The sequence below is a fragment of the Tupaia chinensis genome, unplaced genomic scaffold (assembly GCF_000334495.1).
Source record: "Tupaia chinensis unplaced genomic scaffold, TupChi_1.0 Scaffold000318_1, whole genome shotgun sequence".
In the NCBI taxonomy this organism is placed as follows: domain Eukaryota; kingdom Metazoa; phylum Chordata; class Mammalia; order Scandentia; family Tupaiidae; genus Tupaia; species Tupaia belangeri.
Window position 1 is genome coordinate 2,195,405 of NW_006159811.1, and position 20,876 is coordinate 2,216,280.

General features: G+C 41.0%; 1 protein-coding gene across 4 annotated transcripts in view; it reads left to right on the forward strand.

Annotated features, from left to right (window-relative positions):
* The window catches only part of RASGEF1B (RasGEF domain family member 1B), a 607,920-nt gene extending 587,391 nt beyond the window's left edge, over nucleotides 1-20,529 (forward strand). For 3 of the 4 annotated variants that reach the window (XM_014588947.2, XM_006151446.3, XM_006151448.2), the window contains 10 exons: nucleotides 2,417-2,632; nucleotides 3,103-3,177; nucleotides 4,674-4,769; nucleotides 4,883-4,985; nucleotides 8,251-8,330; nucleotides 9,490-9,585; nucleotides 12,939-13,034; nucleotides 14,929-15,052; nucleotides 16,394-16,466; nucleotides 19,089-20,529. In XM_014588947.2, coding sequence (XP_014444433.2) covers nucleotides 2,417-2,632; nucleotides 3,103-3,177; nucleotides 4,674-4,769; nucleotides 4,883-4,985; nucleotides 8,251-8,330; nucleotides 9,490-9,585; nucleotides 12,939-13,034; nucleotides 14,929-15,052; nucleotides 16,394-16,466; nucleotides 19,089-19,113 — 984 coding nt within the window. In that variant the 3' untranslated portion in view covers nucleotides 19,114-20,529. The remainder of the gene's footprint in view (nucleotides 1-2,416; nucleotides 2,633-3,102; nucleotides 3,178-4,673; nucleotides 4,770-4,882; nucleotides 4,986-8,250; nucleotides 8,331-9,489; nucleotides 9,586-12,938; nucleotides 13,035-14,928; nucleotides 15,053-16,393; nucleotides 16,467-19,088) is intronic. The other variant, XM_027773061.1, reaches the window with a different exon arrangement.
* The last annotated feature ends 347 nt before the right edge of the window (nucleotides 20,530-20,876 follow it).

Genomic DNA, 20,876 nt, shown 5'->3' on the forward strand with positions numbered 1-20,876 from the left:
GTGGGCTTCGGTTGGGACTTGTTACTTCTTGCTTAGGATTTTAGACGTTTTTTGGCAGTCAGTGGGTCCAGGTGTGCCCTATGTATAATTTAGTCAGGTTCTTCTGATTCTGCTAGGACAGTTCCGCATAATTTGGCTTAATACATCTCCCCCTGGGGATTTGCCCAAAATGAAGTGGTTTATTAGGACTTGCCTGGAAGAAACATGAAATGAAACTAATGATTGAATTACATGACAAATGACTATAGTGGGTAGAATGCAATTTTCTCTTCCTTAAGGGGCTGGTCTTTCTAATAAGAATTTCTGTCTTTATTTGCCAGGTAATTACTGTCACTGGCATTTGAAGTTATAAAAAAGAATAAGTACATATTTAGCAATTCATGACTCAGTGAGGAGGTATGCTTCCCAACAAATAGCTTGATTTCTCCAATGGAATCAAGTGGCAGCAGGGAACTTTTCAAAGAGCTCTTTCTCTCACAGGCCTTCGTGCTAGTTGAGTGCTAGTTGCTATTTGAGTAGCTTTTCCTTTACTCACTATTTGTACTTTTTTTTTTTCATATTTTGCTGCTGCTTTCTGCTCATTAACAACCTGACACTACTTTTTTTCTAGCTCTTGTCTATAAACTTATTTCTCTTTCCTTCAATAAACTTATTTCTCTCTTTTTTATTTTTTATTTTTTTTTTATGCCAGAGTGTGCATGTGTTGGCCAGAGACAAAGAGAGAAAACGGAAAAGCACCCTCCATTGGGGATGGTCACACCACAATCCCTTCTCCTCTCTCTCTCCATTCTTTTGGAATTTGGGGCATGCACACATACACTTGCCAGGTTTTTCAAGCTGCTGGATCTGGGACTTGAACTGCATAGTCAGCTATATGGGAATCAGTGCCTTAACCACTCTACCACTAGTTGGCCCGAAAATTCATTTTTCAAAAGTATAGAATAAAAATCGTTCACCAGATGTGCTAACATCATGATTTAACTGAAAGGATAATTGTTTGGTTGGTTTTGGCCAGAAAAGGAAGACTGAAAGAACTGCGTACCTCGCGGTAACTGTACCCTAGATTGCTTGTGAAGTCGTTTCTTGGACTTAAGAGTCAAGAGATTGATCCTTGGGACCAGCAGTTGGCGCAACGGCTATGTCGCTGGATTCCCATGTAGTTGACCGCAGTTCGCGTTCCGGACCTGGTAGCTTGAAACTCATGCTGGGCATGTGTGTGCGTGCCCAAGATCCCAAGAGGAGAATGGAGAAGGGATTGCGGCGTGGCCATGCCCCCTGGAGCGGGGGGGTGATTTCTTGCCTTCTGTCTCTCTGTCTGGCGAGCGCACACGCCCTATAGCAAAAACCTCTCCAAAAAAAAAAAAAAGATTGATCCTTACCATAATACCTGCAACACTTTTTAAACCAGTTTCCCGTAAGTGGTGTAGTGGTGGAGTAACAAAGTGAACAGGCGGCGTCTGCTGGTTACTCTGTGGGGAGATTCGGCCCCGTGGGAGAGTTTGGGGGACATCAGACCGACTTTTGAATGCATGTGGAGGTCAGACAGCAGAAAGGACTACCCACTCCACATTCAGCGTGGAAGCTGGGAGGTGACTGGAGGGGGCGGGATAGTAACCGTGTATTTGTCAGGTCGCTGTCTGTGTCCTTAGACTGATGAGACTGAGAAGAATAGAAATGGAGATGAAGGACGTGGCTCTGAAGGAAAAGTGTGAGGGAAAGGATGCTGCCACTTGAGATTAGTGTTCTATTTTTACTGTTCTTGTGATTGTCAGAGGGCACATGCCCTTGCCAGAGCGGGACAGATACATAGAGAGGGAGAAAGCACTCCTCAGTGAGGGGTGGGAGAGGAAGAAGCACCCCCTCAGTGGGGTGTAGTCACAGAACCACGTCGTCTTTATTTCTCTGTTCTGTCAGGATTTGAGGCGCACCTACACATGTGCCTGGCATGTTTTTTAAACCATCAGGGCTGAGATTTGAATTGCAGTAGCTCATTGGGATCTAGGTCCCTTAGCCACTAGGCTGTGGGGACAGTCTGAAATTGATGGATTTTAACCCACTACAAATAAATGGGTATTTTTCTCCGCCAGGACAGAAAACATTCAGTTATTGTAGTACTCATTACACCGGATCCTAAAACAGCTCATCTAAAGTGTGTCATTGTGGTTTTCTCATGACCCAACTTGAATTATCCTGTCAATACCAGCCTCAGAAAATGATGAAATCTTACAGGCCTGAAAAGATATATGTATGTGTCTATTAAGCCGTTGGAGAGGGGCTGGTTCTTCCTGTACCTGCCCTACAGCAGGTTGATTCTCCGACATCAAGGGAAAAAGCATTTCAGGACAGGGTCTCTGAGTCCGCAGAGAGGTGGTAACAGGCATGCAGAGCCAGGATGTGATCCTTTGCAATCCCCCAGCAGACATACCGGAAGAACGTTCAGCAGATGATGCAGTGTCTGATCCGCAAGCTTGCTGCACTCAGCCAGTACGAGGAGGTCCTGGCGAAAATCAGCTCCACCTCTACAGACCGGCTCACGGTCCTCAAGACCAAGCCCCAGTCCATCCAGAGGGACATCATCACCGTCTGCAGTGACCCTTACACGCTGGCCCAGCAGCTGACTCACATAGAGCTGGTGAGGCTGTTATCATCCTGCCCTTTACAACCACAGACTCGCTTTGCTTTGGCAACCAGACAGTGCGTTTATCAGCAGTAATGTCACGGGAGAGGTCAGAATAATCCAAATAGGAAATAACCTACGAAATAGCTGAACTGCTTTATTTAGGGATTTGAACATGAATGCTCCTGATATTCTGGGAAGTCCTTGTAAATACATACTGAACAAGTTGAAGAGCAGAGAGTTTATTGACCTTCTTAATTTTTTTCATAACTTGTTCCTTCTTTCTCTGTCTTGTGGAAAATTGCCTTTGTTCAGACCTTGAAGATGATGAATATATTTAGGCTCAAAGGCTTACTTTATCATTTGCATCTTAAAAATTGGGGCTGATGCCAAAAGTCAATAGAGGGAGTTGATAGCCTATTTTTATATTTTATTTATTTTTCCATTTTCTTCTATATTGTTGACCTGCCGGATCTGTGTTTCAGGAGAGACTCAATTATATTGGGCCAGAAGAATTTGTTCAGGCATTCGTGCAGAAGGACCCTTTGGACAATGACAAGGTAATCCATCGACCCAGAGGTCAGCCCCAAAACCAGAAATGGAATTCCTCAGCCTGTGATAGTGGGTGTAAGAGACAGAAGTCGAAACTGTTCTGTTTTAGGTTTTAAAACGAGGAGGTATTATTTTCATTAGCCATGTCTGATTCGTTGCCGTCCTCCTTGAGCCAGGTCTCCAAGTGCCTTTATAATTTTCTCGCTGTATCACTGACTTTAAGTCCTTCCTTTCCTCCTGAGTGGGAAATTTAATAAGACCTTGACAGCACGCAGATGCAGGTATTTGTGGTGATGAAGGTGGGAGATAAAAGTGTAATGGTTTTAGCAGATTAAGTCAGAAAGAAAAATAAAAGAGAATGCTCTCCTCATGATTCAGCAGTCGCAGGGGCAGGAGAGAGAGGGCGCCCAGCCTGCTGCCACTCAGGGCCTTGACAGCCTCACCTCTTGTTAAGGTAAATCCTTCCCGATGATACTGGGGATGGGCTGGAAAACGGGTGTACACACATGAGAACGTTGTCCAGTGACCTCTGGAAGCATTTTGAATCGGTAGGCAAGGACTGCGTCACCTACTGGTGAAAGCTTCCCGCTGGGAGTAAGGGCAGCAGCTGTTTTCCGGCCTCAGAATAGTTTCTGTCAGTACAGGAAGCGAACCCTGTGTTTTGCAGTAGAAGGCTAGTGGACTTTTTTTGTTTGCTTCTTTCTTTTGGAAGGAAGGAAAGAGGGGTGTAATTAGCCTCTTCAAGCTTGGCCTTGACCTCCAAGGTGAGATTCCTATCTTTTGCTTTGGAACATTGTCACTCACCCCACTAGAGACTGTGATGGCGCGGACTTCCATTTAGCCTCTTTGGGTGCTGTTTCGTTTCTTGCTACATGGTGTTCTAAAATTTTATCCTACAACTTAATTTTAGGAGAACATTTTCTAGTCCTCTGCTTTCTTAGTTTCTCTTCCTTTTGGGTTGTTTTTCTGAGGACAAATCCCACACAGAGTAAGTTTTCTGGGAAGGAAAAGAAAGACATTTTTATAAATGTATCTGCATTTTTAGACCTTATAGCTTTCAGTGGACTATACTAAGAGATTTTGATATTTCTAAGTGTAATTAGGAATGTAGTGGTTGGGGCCAGCAGGTGGTGTGATGGTTAAGGTGCTGGACTCCCATATGGCTAACCATGGTTCGAGTCCCAGACTGGTAGCTTGCTTTCTCACTGTCTCTTTCTCTCTCTCTGCCCTATGACAAACTAAAAATAATAATAATAATAAATAAAATTAAATAAATCTTCAAAAAAGAATGTAGTATTTCTCTCTCTCTCTCTCTCTCTCATCTTATTAGGCCATTGAGAAAATCATGACATGTTTTTCTTTGCAAAAATGCATCATGTCTTTCCCACTAATCCAATAGAAAGCCTTTCTAATCCATATATAGAGAATAAATGCCCATATATGACAAAATGAGAACTTAATGCATTCTTTTTTTCCCACCAAGTTCTGTTTGCTTTCTCTACAGAGTTGCTACAGTGAACGGAAGAAAACACGCAACTTAGAAGCTTACGTGGAATGGTTTAATCGCCTCAGCTACTTGGTGGCTACAGAAATCTGCATGGTTAGAAAATGAATTTGCTCTCTCCTAGTTTTCAATATTATTTTTTAAGACTTACTTACAACTGACAAGCCTGTGTGTTAGATAACTACCTTCTGTCACTTTCTTCTGTATAGCCTGTAAAGAAGAAACACCGTGCAAGAATGATTGAGTATTTCATTGATGTAGCTCGGGAGTGTTTTAACATTGGCAACTTTAATTCCTTGATGGCGATAATCTGTGAGTATTTTCTGGAAGTTATGTGTCCTTTATTTTTACTGGTCCTGTGAAACGTATTCACTGAAAATTTGCAAATAGTGCTGCTTTGTTCATGAAAACTGTACTTTTTAATCCTGAGTTATTTTGGAATGTCCAGACTATGTTAAATAAAGCCAGATTGGTGAGAGGATGTGTAATCCTCCTTAAATATGCAAGAATTTATGGAATGTTCTTAATTAAATTATCCTCAGCTTAAACAGTCATCTATAAAAGCTTATAAGTGAGGTATTTGTCTAAATAAAATGTTTTGAGAAGTTTTGGGGCAGCTTGTGTATCAAGCATTATAGAAATACACGACCTGAGACTTAAGCATATGATTTCTTCACCATGAGCATGTGGGCAACAGGTTTCCCTTTCCTGAGAAACTGGACCTTTTCTGACTGTCCATGCTCCTAGTATTAGCACCTGCAGACCTTGTTACTCTAGTGTGCAGACGTGCTCCTATATGTGATGAGAGTTCAAACACCAGAGACGATGCTTCTCCCTATTAACTGTATAGAGTGTGTGGTAACAGTATGTCTTGATTATCTCAGTTTATACCTGTTGTCTTGCCATAATTTCATTTACAAGTGTCCTAGTTTATGAAATGACAAGTTATATGACCCATCCTATATATTGTAGGTACTCAGTAAACAGATGAAGAGAAGAATAAAGAAGAGAGTCAGGGTCAGTTTGAAGCTAGAGGACCCACCAAATTTAAATTAATCATCTTTACTACTTTTTAAAAGTTTTGTTTATTTTTTCTGTGAGAGACATCCAGAGAGAGACAGACAGACAGGTACTTTGGACAGGGTCTTCACACTGATCCACCCCCAGCCTCAGCTAGACTGGCCCACAGGCTCATACCTGCATACCCAGCACATCCAGAGAGGCCCTCAGACATGAACTGGGGACCTTCTTATGTGGGTCCAGTTGGTAACTGCTAGGCTACTGCATGGCCCTTACTTCAGTAATCCTGGTATTAGCAAATTCTTCCTTCCACCAATTTTTTTTTTTCTATTTTATTGGCATATAATTTCCCATTTGTCTCCACCATAAAATTACTGGCCAAGTCTTGGCTCATTATTTATCTGACTCACTCCATGCAAATAGTGAACAAAAAGATGGTCTGAATCAGGCACCTGGAAGATCCATAGTCTCAGTAATAGAATATTACTTAATTTCCCTCCTACGCTATCCAGAAAATGTCAAGGCAAGCCATAGCATGAGAGAAAATATTTGTAATACATACAGCCTGACAATGAACTTGCATCAGAATTTATAAAGAACCCTACAAATCAATAAAAAGACAAAGACTTGAACAGATCCTTTCCAAAAGAAGTTATGCCGATGGATAATAAGTGTATGAAACAAGGCTCCGTGTCATTAGTCATCAAAGAAATACAAGTCAAATCACAGTAAAGTACTGTTCCACATGCTGGAATAACTGAAATGAAAGAGACTGTTTACACCAAATTTTGTTGAGGATATGTGGGACGAGTAGAACCCTTACACGTTATTGGTGGGAATATAAAATGGCAATACTAATGAAAACTGGAATCTCATTAAGTTAAACATATACCTATTCTTTCACCCCAAAATTCCACACACCTATGTGTTGGGTTGTCAGAAAAGTCATGACGTATTTTTTTCTAAGCAAAAGTTCATCATGGCTTTTCTGATAACCCAATATTTAACCCATAAAAATGCAAATATATGCCCACAAAAAAGATTTGTACAAGAATGCATGTAAGCAGCTTTATTCATAATAGTCCAAAACTAGAAACCACCCAAAGGCTCATTTACAAGTGAATGGCTAAATAAATTGTGACATATTCATACAGTGAGCTGCTGATCAACAATAGAAATGAAGAGTTGATACATATAAATAACATGGATGTATTTCAGAACCATAACGTTGATCAGAAGACGCCAAACACAAACAGTTATACGCATAGTATGACTCCAGTCACATGGAGCTGTAGAATAGACAAAGCTTATCAGTGGTGATGGGCCACCACTGTTCTGACTTTTCTGGGGGTTGGAGATTGATTGGAAGGGAGGCCAAGGGAGCTTCTGGAAGTTTAGAGTATTCTGTATTGATCTTTGCTGGGGTGATGGTTCATGGACTTCTATATACATTTGTGACAATTCACCCAATTGTATATTTAAGATCTGTGTATTTTTCTATATGTAATTTTTTGCCTCAATTAGAAAGGAATCTTCTTGTGGTCCTTAAAATGTGAATGTTGGTGGCATGGATTGAACATATGCTCTCCTTTAAGCTGGCGTGAGCTCTTTCTCTCTACGAACAGCCACTGTAATGGTTTTCCAGTAGCTGTCGTATGTGAGGTACCATTCAGGGCAGGCAGCAGGGTATGGAATGCATGTAGGTTATGGAGTCAGATCAGGATGAGTCTCCATCTCTGTGACTTGTTAACTAGATGGCCTTGGGGAAATCTCTTACCTCTGGAACTCAGCTTACTATAGAAATATCAAAGGGATGTATAGAATAATACAGGTAAAGTGTGGATGATATGTTAGGCTCTAGGTCAAGGGTCAGGAAACTACAACTATCGACCATATCTGACCCCCCCGCTCCCTGATAGTTTCTTTATGGCTGGTGAGCTAAGAATAGTTTTTATATTTATAAATGATTGAAAACAATCAAATGGAGACAGGTAAACACAATATAAATTCGAATTTCAGTATTCATAAATAAAGGTTTTTTAATAATTATTTTATTTTATTCATTATCATTATTGTTAATTTGACCAGAAAGAGATGGGGGGAGGAGTGAGAAAGTAAGCCCCCAGGTCCAGGACTCGAACCATGGTCAGCCATGTAGGAGTCCAGTGCTGTAAACACCACACCACCTGCTGACCCCCATAAATAGTTTTACTGGCACAGAGCCATTTTTGTTTGTGTAGTTATCTATAACTGCTCTGTACCACAGAGTGCTGTGCAGTTATAACACAGATCATGTGGCCTGCAAAGCCTAAAATCTTTTCCTTTACAGAAAAAATGTGCTCATCTCCACTCGAAGTAAATGGTAGCAATTATGTTGTTTCTGGGCTTAGAACTTGCCAGAAAAAGTTGTAAAACTGAAATTGATTAGCTACTGATAGCTCATGGAACTCAAACTTAGTAATGAGTACTTTTTAAGAGCATTAAGTTAAAATGGCTTTTTTTCTTCCTCTATTTCTATTTTTTTTTCCCCCCCTGCACCTCCATTCTACATGGGAAGCTGGCATGAATATGAGCCCAGTCTCGCGACTAAAGAAAACTTGGGCCAAAGTGAAGACTGCGAAGTTTGACGTTCTTGAGGTATGTGAAGCTGACGCTTTGCTGCGAAGTAGCATTCTTACACCTGGAAAGTGGAAATCCTCTCTGTGATCCTGTCTCTTGATCAGAGAGCACAGAGGAAGAAACCCATCTATGCTGATAGACTCAGGGAAAAGAAAGGGATTGGAATTAGAGGACGAGGAAATGAATCAGGTTGTGGACTGGTCCTTTTACAGATAGAGGTGTCCATCTGGGGATTAAATGGCTGGAGAAACGTGACTCAGCAGTCCTAGCCCATCATTGGCCAGAAGAGAATTTGAGTTCTGCACAGTGGAGAGTTCCACTTCACCGTGCCTACTAGCTCCGTTTGTCAGCACTGTCCCAGGGAGGAATCCCTCATCCCCACGGAAATACCCATGCCCTGTCCTGTCAGCAAGTGTAGCCAACCTGTGAAGAAGTCCTTCTCGTAGAATTCTGAGAGGAGAAACAGATGGCACAAGGGGATATGTGTTCGAATCACGTTCCTCTCCATAGTACCTCGGTGTCTTGTTGCTTTGAGTCTCCTGTCCATGGAGATAATAAGAAAGTGTTCTTTCCCAAGATTTTCCCCAAATTGGGAGTTATCATAGAAGTATTATGTAATGCTTTATTCACACGATGTAGTAAATGTCTTTTCTTTCTTGCAAAATGGTTTGCTTCGATTATTTGTGAACGATTTTGATTTTTTTACCAAATGCAAAACAACACAAATTTATTGGGTTGTCAGGAAAGTCATGCCACTATTTTTCTATGAAAAAATGCATCATGACTTTTCAGACAACCGAATACTAAAAAGTGTTGGCTCACTATTCTTAGCTAGTCATCAGCTGGCCCACTGGCCTTCAGATGAAACAAGAACATTTTTTTAATGCTGGGATTTAGCTTTGTGTTACCAGTTTTAGGTCTCATCTCAATGATTAGACTAGAAATAATTTGATCTAGGTTGAAGGTTATCAGAGTTGACATCAACTTGCATAACTAACCCAAATCTCAGGAAAGAAAACATTTATGTTTTGATGTGAAGCATTTGTGTTTTGCATTCATCATATTCCTCGTGAGTTCTCTAGCTTATTTTGAATTTTTATGTATAGTTAAATGTACGATTTTGTTAACTTCCTGCAGGTGAGAAGTAAGGAAATATTCTTCTCTCTTTTATTTATAGCATCAGATGGATCCTTCAAGCAATTTCTATAATTATCGAACAGCTCTTCGGGGAGCAGCACAAAGGTCTTTAACTGCCCACAGTAGCAGAGAGAAGGTACGTCCTTAGAGTGTGTTGTTCTTGGTAGAGTTGTCATATCTTACACGGGACTGCTACTATGATGAGCTGTGAGCTCCTATGATGCGTGGAGCTTCTTTGACCCGTGCACACCTTAGAGAGAGGGGTGCCTACTGTAGAATGTTAACCCCTGCCACATAAGGAAGGAGAATGCTAAAGGAGAGTCAACCTGTAGAAAGGAAAGGTGACTTGGTGCAGAACTTTGCAAACGCCTATTACTGAGTTATTATATGAGTTACATGATTATTCTGTGCTGTGTCCTAGTTGTATTTCAAGCAGCAAATTAAGTCAAATGTTCGGATGACGAAAAGCATTAGAGAGTAATTTGGTTTAATGGAAGGTAGACATTTAAGCGCTGCACGAGGTAGCTGACTCAATGTAACCTTTTGCCTTAAAAGAATTAGCTTTCCTCCCACAGTTAAGTCATTTATTTTCAGAAAGTAGGTTAGTTGCTATAGCACTAAGCCTGCTGTTACTAATTGGATATGCGGGTGGCAGAAAAAGTTCAGGGGTGATGTCTGAGAAATTAATGACCCTTATTCTCCCTACCTAGTCTTAAACAAGTTAATACCATCCTGAGTCTGCCATACTCTTGACTGAGGGTCCTTTCTTGACGTATTTTGGTGCTGTGTTTTCTTTGTAAGGAAATACACTTGTTTCCACATTTGGCTATCATGTTGTTTGAGAAGGAAATACTGATGATGCTAAATGGGCTAGGAAGGGTGCTTGATGGAAGTGATTTTCTTTTGACATTCTGTCCATCTTTTAACTTAAACTGTATCTTCAACAAATGAAAGAAAATGGGAGTAAAACCATTTCATGGCCTCTTAATCACCCCCGCCAAAAAGCCTCAGCCTCAGTGATCTAAAATAAATATAAAACCCCACCTTTAAAAAATACTAAGTGGATTCTCAGTGAAATCTAAAATATTGGTTCTGATGATGTTTGGGAGATACTGTAATTATTATTATTTTTTAAATAATGAAGCTTACAAAGTCAGAGAGGGGATGAAGCAGAAGCGGTCTCACTATATCCTAATGAGTTTATCGGTTTTTGAATTTTGTTTGCTCTGGGTCGGCAGGTGGCCTGGGGGTTAAGGCACTAGACTTCCACATGGCCAATGTCAGTTTAAGTCCTGGACCTGATGGCTTGCTTTCTCACCTCCTCTCTCTCTCCCTGTCTCTCTCTGGTCAAATTTAAATAAACAAACAAACAAATAAATAAAACAAATAATTAAAAAAATAATTCTGCTTGTTCAAATCCCAATACTCCCATGACTAGCTTTAGAACAAATCTAACCTGAGGTTTGATAAGCTTCAGAAAATCAGTGTAAACACAGCAGGAGCCCAGCTCCCTGAAGCACGGGGAGACATTGGAGGTTGTCCATGGCCTGGGTCACCTCTCTCGTGGGTGCCAGGCTTTCTCCTCCCGGTCCTCAGTGAGAGCTTGGTGCACATGCCTCTGTGAGAAGCTGCGGAATCACGTTTGTTAGCAGAGCTGTGTCGTCGGCCAGAGTAATTCCGAAGTCTGACTCCCGAGAAAGATCTCAGCTGAGGCACTCTCAACTGCTTTCTCCAAAAGAAGCCCCCAGTATTTACGCCATTTAATAAATTGTCTGCTTTCATTTCATTGTCGTTTTAAAAAACCAGTTTTGTGTGAGCATTATACTCTGTAGAAACAAATGAAATCACTATCATTTAAAAAACATGCCATGTCTTTTTCACAATCGGTCTCAAAGGCTAAGAATGAAAACATTTCTTGTTAAATTCATCTTTTATTTAAGAAAATGGGGATTCATTTTCCTCTCTTGTGGTGAGGGGAGACTTTCTTTTTTCCAAAGTAATTTCCTGTTTCACAGTCTTCTAGCGACATAACTTGAGTAATAGAATTTTTGATATGCTTTCAAATCTCAAGTTTATGTGGCCAAATGGCACATTTGTAGGTACCTATTATTTTACAAATCAGATCTGTCTTCTACACAGGAGCCCTTAAATGTTCTTTAAATTGCTATTCTTTCTGAGAGTATGTGTGTCTCTAGGTTTTTAACCATTCTTCATACAATTACATAGTTCTAAATCCTTTTGTCATTCCTGTTCTGTTCCTATGAACTTGTTCCTGCTCATTAGCATCTACTTCTAGGTGCAGAATTGATAATACCTTTCAGGTTTAGTTACTGAGTGTTTGGATTAAGAATATTTGGAAAGGAGGACCAGAGGTAGTGTGGTGGTTCAAGTGTTAGACTCCCACAGGGCCAATCATGGTTTAAATTCTAGGCCCAGTGGCTTGAACTCACGCTGGGCGCGTGTGCGTGCATGCCCAAGATCCTGAGAGGAGAATGGAGGACAAGGGATTGCGGCGTGGCCATCCTCCCTGGGGGGGTGATTTTTCACTTTCTGCCTCTCCATCTTTCTCTGTCTTTCTGGTGAGCGCACATTCCCTATAGCAAAAACTTCTCAAAAAAAAAAGTCCATCTGAAATGTAGACATCTAAATGACATAGCCATATGAATCCCAACAGGGAGATGGGTCATGCATCTTAAACTCCTGGCACCTGCAGCAGTAGGTATCCTGTGAACATTTGGCTGTAACTCAGGCATTGCTAAGTAAAAATAAAGAGTTCTTTTAATTTTTTTTTGTCTCAGTATAGCTAGAATTTTCAGATTTTACTGTGTGCTATTGCTTTGAGAAAAATATGAAAAGCTGTAGAAAAAGCACAAACTTATCCATTTGCCAGCACCATTGTCCTTGCTGTTTTGGCCATTAATAGTATTGGCATTTCTTTCTTCTCTTTTTTTTTTCTTTCATGACTTGAAGGCTGAAATGATTGAATATTTTTTAGAAAAAAAGTAGTGTTAAAGGTTTTTTTTTTTTTTCCTTGTCCTAGGGTATGTGTGCTCACCGAGGGGGAAGAGAGAGAGAGTGAGCAGTCACCACCACCACTAGCGCCTCCCCCACCCCCCGGGGGGAGAAGGCTGTGCCACAATCCCTTCTACTTTTGGGATTTGGGGCTTGCACGCAAATATACCTGCCGTGACTTTCAAGGTGCCAGGTCTGGGACTTGAACTGCAGTTGGCCATATAGAAGTTTAGCGCCTTAACTACTCTACCACCTGCTGGCCCCAGCATTTGCATCTTAAACAAAATTCTGTAAGAGAGGAAACCACTAGTATGTAAGGTATAAAACCACCAAAAACAAAGCAAAAACAAAAACACTGCCTTAATACATTGTGGTCTTTCACGTAATCCCAAATTCATATTGTTCATTAATCTCTTGTACTTGATGAAAGCCTGAATATCTGCCCTGACAAACCAGAATCTTTTTTTTTCCCTCTAGATTGTGATACCGTTCTTCAGTCTCTTAATCAAAGATATTTATTTCCTCAATGAGGGCTGTGCCAACCGCCTTCCGAATGGCCATGTCAATTTTGAGGTGAGTGTGAGAAAGGAGCGTACAAAAAGCCAGTGCTGGGGAGGGGCAGCTTCTCCAGCATTGCATCCCAGACCAGGTAACCAAAACTGATTCTGCAGTTTCAGGATGTATTTTTCTCTGTCCCTACTATTTTACAAAAAATAACAATACTGAGTAGATATAGTAGCTACACTATTATTATTATTATTCGAGATAACTTTAACAATTTTTCATTATGATTTCCAGTGTACATATAATTGATGTATATCTTTGTGGGCTGCAGAGTGTGTTTTTAAGGCATGCATACAATGTGTAATAATCAAATCAAGGATGTACCCATAGTCATCTTCTGCATTGAATATTACATTACGTTGCACACATTGGCTCATAGTTCTACTAGGTGTTTTTTTTTTTGCGAATATGTATTAAATTGCCCATACTTTTTACTGTGGCAGTACACCATCCCATAACCTCTTCCCCTTATTTACATGCATTTTTGTGTCCATTATACATTTTCTAGTGAACTCTATTACCCTACTCTAGGCTTCTCCGGGTAGTTAACGTTACTGTCTCTATTTCTGTGCTTTCATCTCCTTCAGTTTCTACCATAGAGGGTGGACACTTAGACTATATCTGTCAGGAATATTTGGCATTTGTTTTTTGTGGTCTGGCTTATTTCACTTAGCATTATCTCTTTCTAGGATTATCCACTTGGTGCCAAATGGCAGGATTTTATTGTTCTTTATGATGGAGTAGTATTCCATTTGTGTATATAGTGCTATATTTTCTCTATCCATTCATTGGTTGTTGGGCTCTTAGATTCATTCCATGACAGCCATTGGGAATAATGTGGCAATAAAATGTAAAGTAGGTGTTTGTGGAAATATGTAAAAATAAATAAATAAATGGAAAAAAGAAAAAAATAATGTGGCAATAAACACGGATGTGCAGGTGTCTCTCTGACTAAGTAATTTCTTGGCCTTGGGGTATAGACACAAGAGGAGGATGACTATGTCATATGGTAATTTGTTTAGATTTTTTTAGGAACTTCCATACTGTTCTCAACAGCGTCTGTATTAATTTATATTCCCACCAACAGTGTATAAGAGTCCCTTTTCTGCACAACCTTGTCAGCACTTGTTACTCTGTTGTTTTTGTTTTTTCATCATAGCCATTCTGACTGGGGTTAGAGGATATCTCAGTGTGGTTTCGATATTCATTTGCCTCATGATAAGAGACATTGCATGTCTTCTAGTAGTGCAGGCTGCATGGTCCAATGGCCTGGGTACATTTGCACAGCTGGAGGGAGAGGATAGAATGGACCAGGCTGGGGCATAGCAGGAGCCACCCACGCTAGTGTGTGCGATCCAGCCCTGAGGCTGTAAAGTTGGCAAGTGACACCCATTCTCTTCTCCCTCCCAGAGGGAAATTCCTGGCATCTTCTTTTTAGTCAGCCATTCCTCCCAACTCTTCTACTTAAACTTACTATTCCAGAAAGTCTGGAGAAGTCATGCTATAGAAGGCAACAGGCAACAGAGGAAGCAGGGGACCACTCCTTGTGTCCTGGGGAAGTGGGAGTGGGAGAGGGAATGTGGTCCCGCCAGTCAGTTGGGGAGAATGTCCTGACTGGCTCCTGAAGTAGTATGTACGTGGAGTTTGGTGGGGGCAGTTCAGCATCCTCTCTGGGCTGGCGGGTCCTTGTGTTCCCCAGGATGATCTTTGTGTTCACTGTCCCTCCTGAGAGAGAACTTGAGTAAATTTTTACCTCTATCTGGCAAATATAGTTTTTATTAATTAAGAAAAATATATAATTCAGATTAAAAATCAGAAGGGAATGTTTGAACTGAAATTGCTTCTTCTAAGTGCATAATTTTTGATAATTGCCTTTAAATCCTTTTCTTTGATTTTCTTCTAGAAATTTTGGGAATTGGCCAAACAAGTGAGTGAATTTATGACTTGGAAACAAGTGGAGTGTCCATTTGAGAGGGACCGGAAGATCCTGCAGTATCTGCTCACGGTACCAGTCTTCAGTGAGGATGGTAAGACCACTCCGTCGGAGCTGTTTTTAGTATCCCCAAAATCTCTATATGAGATAATGTATACAATGCATGTTCTCAGTTCCCATATAGCATAGGCCAGTCCTCTTATTTATTTCATCTTAAAAGTTTTTGTTGTACAGAGAATATTATGGTATATCTCTGAAATATTTTTACACAGTATTCACCCAGCAGTAATGTATTTCTGTGTTTAAACTTTTTTTTTAAATAATACCAGATCTGCAATACTTTGAGCATAAATGAAAAGTTATTGAAGGTTTTTGTTTTGTTTTGTTTTTTTCCCCCCTGGTTGGGTTTCTTTCAGTGGAGAAAAAGATATTTTGTGGTATGTTGATAGTCAAGGTAATTTTGGTGAAGAAAACCCCAAACAGTCCATTGCTACTCCCTGCTGTTCAAAAAAGTAGTGGAGAGTCTAGAACTGTTAAAACATTAGGGAATTTGATGCAGAAAATATGATTGAATATGTGCTGAAAAAAATTAACCTGAATGAATTTGTAAAAGACTTGGGAATTTATTACTTGTTATATCCTAACATTATAGGAATTGACAGCACTTAGATGAACAATTTCTCAAAGTAGATTAATAATGTTTCCAGTAATGACTAAAGAACATCTAAAAAAAATTTTTTTTTTGCCAGGGAATAGTTTCTCACCATGTTCCTCCTGCTCCAGCCTCCCTAGGTTGCTGGGATTACAAGCAGGTGCAGCCACAGGGAATCGAACCTGAGCCACCCATGTGGTCCCAACCTGCAGTTGTATCTTAGCATCAGTGCAGCTGGAATGATTTTGAATTAATATTACAATACCTTTTTGAGAGGGGACTCTGGTTTTTAATCTCTATAGATCATGATTAACCACAGCCTTTTACATTTTGGGCTGAATATACTTTCTAATTTTAAAAAGAAGAAAAAGTATTAGAAGGATGGAAAACCAGTCTAGAAAACCTAGCGTTTTTACCTACCATAGGGTTATTTTAAAAACCTGGGCTACCAAGAGAGGATCCCCATCCCTTTCTGGGGAAAGAACATAAATCAGAGTGAATGACAGCATCATGTGGCTTGTATTTTGCAAGTTTTCTTGCATCATAAAGTCTTTATTATTTAAGTGCCTTTGGGCTCTTGGTTTTTCTTGAAGTGGCCAATCAGAGACAAAGTGATAAACTGTGTTCTTCATGAAGCAAGGAAGCATCTCAGTCATAAGTTGGTATTTTAAAGAGTGTTTTGCCGTAGGGTTTGCTGCAGGTGCACAAGGGGTGGGTGGTGGTAGAGAATGCAGCAGAGGAGGGCTTCACTGTTAATGCTTGCTTTCTTTTCATTAATTGTAGCTCTCTACTTGGCCTCCTACGAGAGTGAAGGACCTGAAAACCATGTAGAGAAAGACAGATGGAAGTCATTAAGGTGCGTCTCCTGGCTTCTTATCACTGCCCCAGTCCAGAGGAAACCCCTGTTCTTTCTATGCGGAGTCCCTGTCCCCCTTGCCCCAAGTCCTCTGTACCCTTTCTCCTGTTAGCCTAATCTTTGCAGCTTAGAATTCTCATTGCCAGGGACCAGCAGTTAGCATAATGGCTGTGTCACTGGACTCCCACGTAGTTGACCGCAGTTCACGTCCCGGACTCGGTGGCTTAAAACTCAAGCCGGGCGTGTGTACGTGCGTGCCCAATATCCCAAGAGGAGAATGGAGGAGAAGGGATTGCGGTGTGGCCATCCCCCCTGGGGGGTGATTTCTTGCTTTCTGTCTCTCTGTCTCTCTTTGTCTGTCTGGCGAGCGCATGCGCCCTATAGCAAAAACCTCTCAAAAAAAAAAAAAAAAGAATTCTCATTGCCATCATTTGGTTTTATTGCCCTTTTTTTTTTTTTAATTTGCTAGAGGGCATGTGTGCTCACTGGAGGGAGACAGAGACAGAAAGCGAGAAAGTGCTTCCCATGGGGAATGGCCACACTGAGAACTCTTCTCCGTCTCTTCCTCCTTTCGGGATTTTTGGAATGCACACACACATGACTGTTGTGTTTCTCAAGCCACCAGGTCTAAGACTTGCCTGGCATAGTTGGCCTGTGGGATTCAGCCTTCCTAACCACAAGGCCATGGGCTGGCCCACCTTTCATGGTTTTTATACCAGAGATACAAAGTGGCTGTGTTCTAGATAACAGATTTGGAGTTGGCCTTGTAACGTATCTTTTTTAGATTAATTTTAACTTCTATTATTTCTCCTTTTAAATGCCCCCTTTCAGTTTTTAAAAACATTAAGTTTGGTGAATCTCCTGGATATAGCTTAGCGAGGGTTACTTCGATGTTTAAAAATGGGTCAGCAGACAGATTGGCTCCACATAAATGATGCCTGGTAATGATACCTGGTACCTGTATTTCCTGTGGCACACAGGCATTTTGAAATAATCCGGACTTACCTGCACTGCTTTCCTATGTGTTACTCTTTTATGGCATCTCCCTATTGATTAGGGGTTAAGTGGGAAAGATTCGTAAGTCAGAAGTTTGATAGTGAAAGCTAAAGACTGAATCATACACCTCCTTCCCTTAGGTGCACGTACTGTACACACGGTTCACAACACTTGGCATTTGATTGGTTAAGATGCGGCCAAGGAATTCAGTTAGAAATCTGAGGTGTAAGGGGGGTTGGATTGACTTAAATTTATATCCAGCTCTATGAATCCATCTGCAATTGTTCTCAACTCAGAAGTACTCACTTAGGGCTGCCAGGTGGTGTGGTGGTTAAGGGCGCTGGACTCCCACATGGCTGACTACGGTTTGAGTCCTGGAACTGGCAGCTTGCTTTCTCATGTTTTTTTTCTCTCTCTCTCTCTTCCTCTCTGTTCAAACTTAAATAAATGAAATAAAGTTAAATATTTTTTTAAAAAAGTACTCACTAGTGGTGCTTCTAATAAGAATTAATGGAGAGATGAACAATTACACAAATAAAATGAGTGGTATATAAGGAAATGTGTATATTCACATAGCAAAGATATATTCAACTATATATATTTAGTATGAAAGCTAGTTTCTCTGTTAAAAGCATTTTAAGGGGCCTTAAAGAAGAAGCCCTTTCATGTCTGTGTTTAATCATGTACTTCCTTCTCCATCTCCTCTCTCTCCTGGAGGCCTAGCTCCAAAACCTCCCACATCCCTGGCCCATGTCTCCCCAGAAAGAGAACTCCCTGCATTTATACACCCAAAAGGCAGTGGTCCTCTCTGTTACCAACTACAGGCTGTGTCATGTGTGGTTTTATTCCTTATTACTGTGCAAGCCCTTGCAAGTAAGCATAGGGTCCTCCCTGTTCTGTCCGCCCCAACCCTGGACAGTATCTTGCTCTCCTTTGCTCTCCAGCCCACGCCCCTGCAATGCTGTTGAATGACATCTGAGTTAGTGGCAAGCGTTGGCCAACGCTTGGCAACCACATAAAGGATAAAGAGGAGAAAATGGCCTCTTATTAGTTGCAAAACTACATAGGTTAAGTGGATACTCACATTAAGCAGAATAATAATACCTACCTGAAAATTATATATATGTTAGCTTTTTACGTAGGTGTTTTATCCCGCTAGCCCTAGAGCCATTCACTGATGGCAATGACAAATACACCTCTCAGAGCAGGTGCTTTTCTTATCCACTATTATTTAAATACTTCCAACAGTCACAAAATGTGTTCCTGAAGATGCTTCTATCTACCCAGTAAACCCTTCTGTGATAACACTTGCAGTTATCTAAAAGCTTTCTGTCAAGGATCTTTGTTTGGGGCTTGCTTTCGTTTAAATGTAAAGCCAGTCAAGACACAGGTTTATCTACAACAAAGCCTTTGCCATCTCTACTAGTAAATACTTGTTTGAAGTGACTAGTAATTTTCCCAAAGAACCAGAAGAACGTCCTAGCCTGATCTTTTTTCCTTCCTGGTGTTACGTGTGTAAAATGAAACTGAAAACATAGGCCAGATAAATTTCTATTAACATTAGGCGGGGCATTTCATCCAGTGCCGAGTCTGCCACATTCTTAGGTGGTTTCCTTTCTTACCCAGGTCGAGCCTCTTAGGCAGGGTTTAACATGGGAGCTGACTGCTGCTGCTGCTGCTGCAACTATTGCTGCATCATGCGGATCCTTGAGGGGCTGGCCCGTGTTTTCTGGCATCCGGTACCATGAAACATCACGAAGACCCCGCAGTCATTGGCGTGCTCCGGTCCGGCAAAGCTACCAGGCTCTCTCAAGAGCAGATTCCCGGGGACCTCGGTTTCCCCAGCCGACAGATGGACTCAGCATTTGTGAGACTGAAATGTTCACTGAAGACACTTGAGAAAGAATCCTCTGAAGCTCCCGGCTCTGCACATGATTCATCTCCTGGAATTTCCATGTGAATCATAGCTCTGCACCTGGACGGAGTTTTCTTTTGTGTGTGTGTTTTTTATTTGGTTGAACATTTGCTGCTAATGGGACTTACCCAGCTGAGTGCTGGCTCTTAGGAAGCCCGTGTTTCTTTGTTAACTTAAATGAAAAAGGGAGAGAGGGGAGGGGAAATCCCCTTCGTTTAGATCCCCAACAGCCCAATCAGTATGGCCAGGGAGGGGTGAGCTGGCTGACTGCGGACTTCATTCCCGTTAGTGCGTGCTGTGTTGTAAATTCCTCTCCTCCCTCTTCCTACAAAGTTTTGAGTTGGCTGCTGGTTAGCAAACTCCTTTGTACCCATATTAAGTTATTTAATATAATAATGAAGCTCAACACTGTGGTAGGAAAATAGCCACTAGGGGGGAAAAAAAAACAAAAATAAAACAAAAAAAAAAAACAAAGAAGCAGAGTTTGTTACTGGACTGCTTTAACACTGGAAGGACTTTTTGTTTTCTTTGCCCTTCTGAGCTGTTTACAGTTGACCACTGTGTTCTATGGATGTATTTTTTGGTAGGTTTTTGGTTTTATTGGTTACCTAGTTTTCCATGATGCCGATTTTTTTCTTTTTTTTTTTTTTTTTTTCTGTTGTAAATCTAAATGAGCTGACTTTAAGGGTCTTAGGAAAACCCACGGCATAATTGCAATTTAATTTTTTAGCAGTTATTTTTTATTACCTTCTGGAGTCTGTTGGTGACTACGCTGTAAACCAAGAGTACATTAGAAAAGTTACCACCCATCCCCAGGTACAGCAGTGAACAAAACGAATGAAAAAACACCTCGCTTTTAACTCAGTGGTTGATCTGTGAAATAGTCCACCTTGTTCAACATCTAAATGAGTCCGTAGTTGCTCTGCAAACAGCCATTATATTTATTTACTCTAGGAGAAACTGTAGAGTAGTGACTTGTGCTAATGAAAAAACAAAACACCGTGTTCAAAATAGAGATGTCTTTGCAAACTTAATGACATGGTTTCTAAACACAGAGCATGTATATGTGCTGCGCGTCAACTCAGCAGACCTGAAATGTTAACAAGTTGTCCCTTTACGACCATCAATATATTTTACACTCTGCGGCCAGGAGTTGTGGCGTCTGTCTGTTCTTTTACAAGGGGATTGTTGGGTGGGCAGGCTGTCCTCACTGTAGTTCAGCCCGAGGAACTGGGACCAAAACTGTGCCTAATTCTTGAGGAAATTTCTTCTAGGAGCCTGTGCAGGGGCATTTATTGTCTAAAAAGGAAAAAATAGCATTTACCAAATCGTATTTGCCAGACACTTTCTAAGTGTTTAGATTATGTTATTCTCTACTTTTTTTTTTTTTTTTTTGGGATTTTTTTTTTGGGGGGGGGGATAGGGGATGGTGCCCCCCCAGAAAAAGGACCGCAGTCAGCCATGGGGAGGCCAGCATCCTTAACCATCATGTCTCCTGC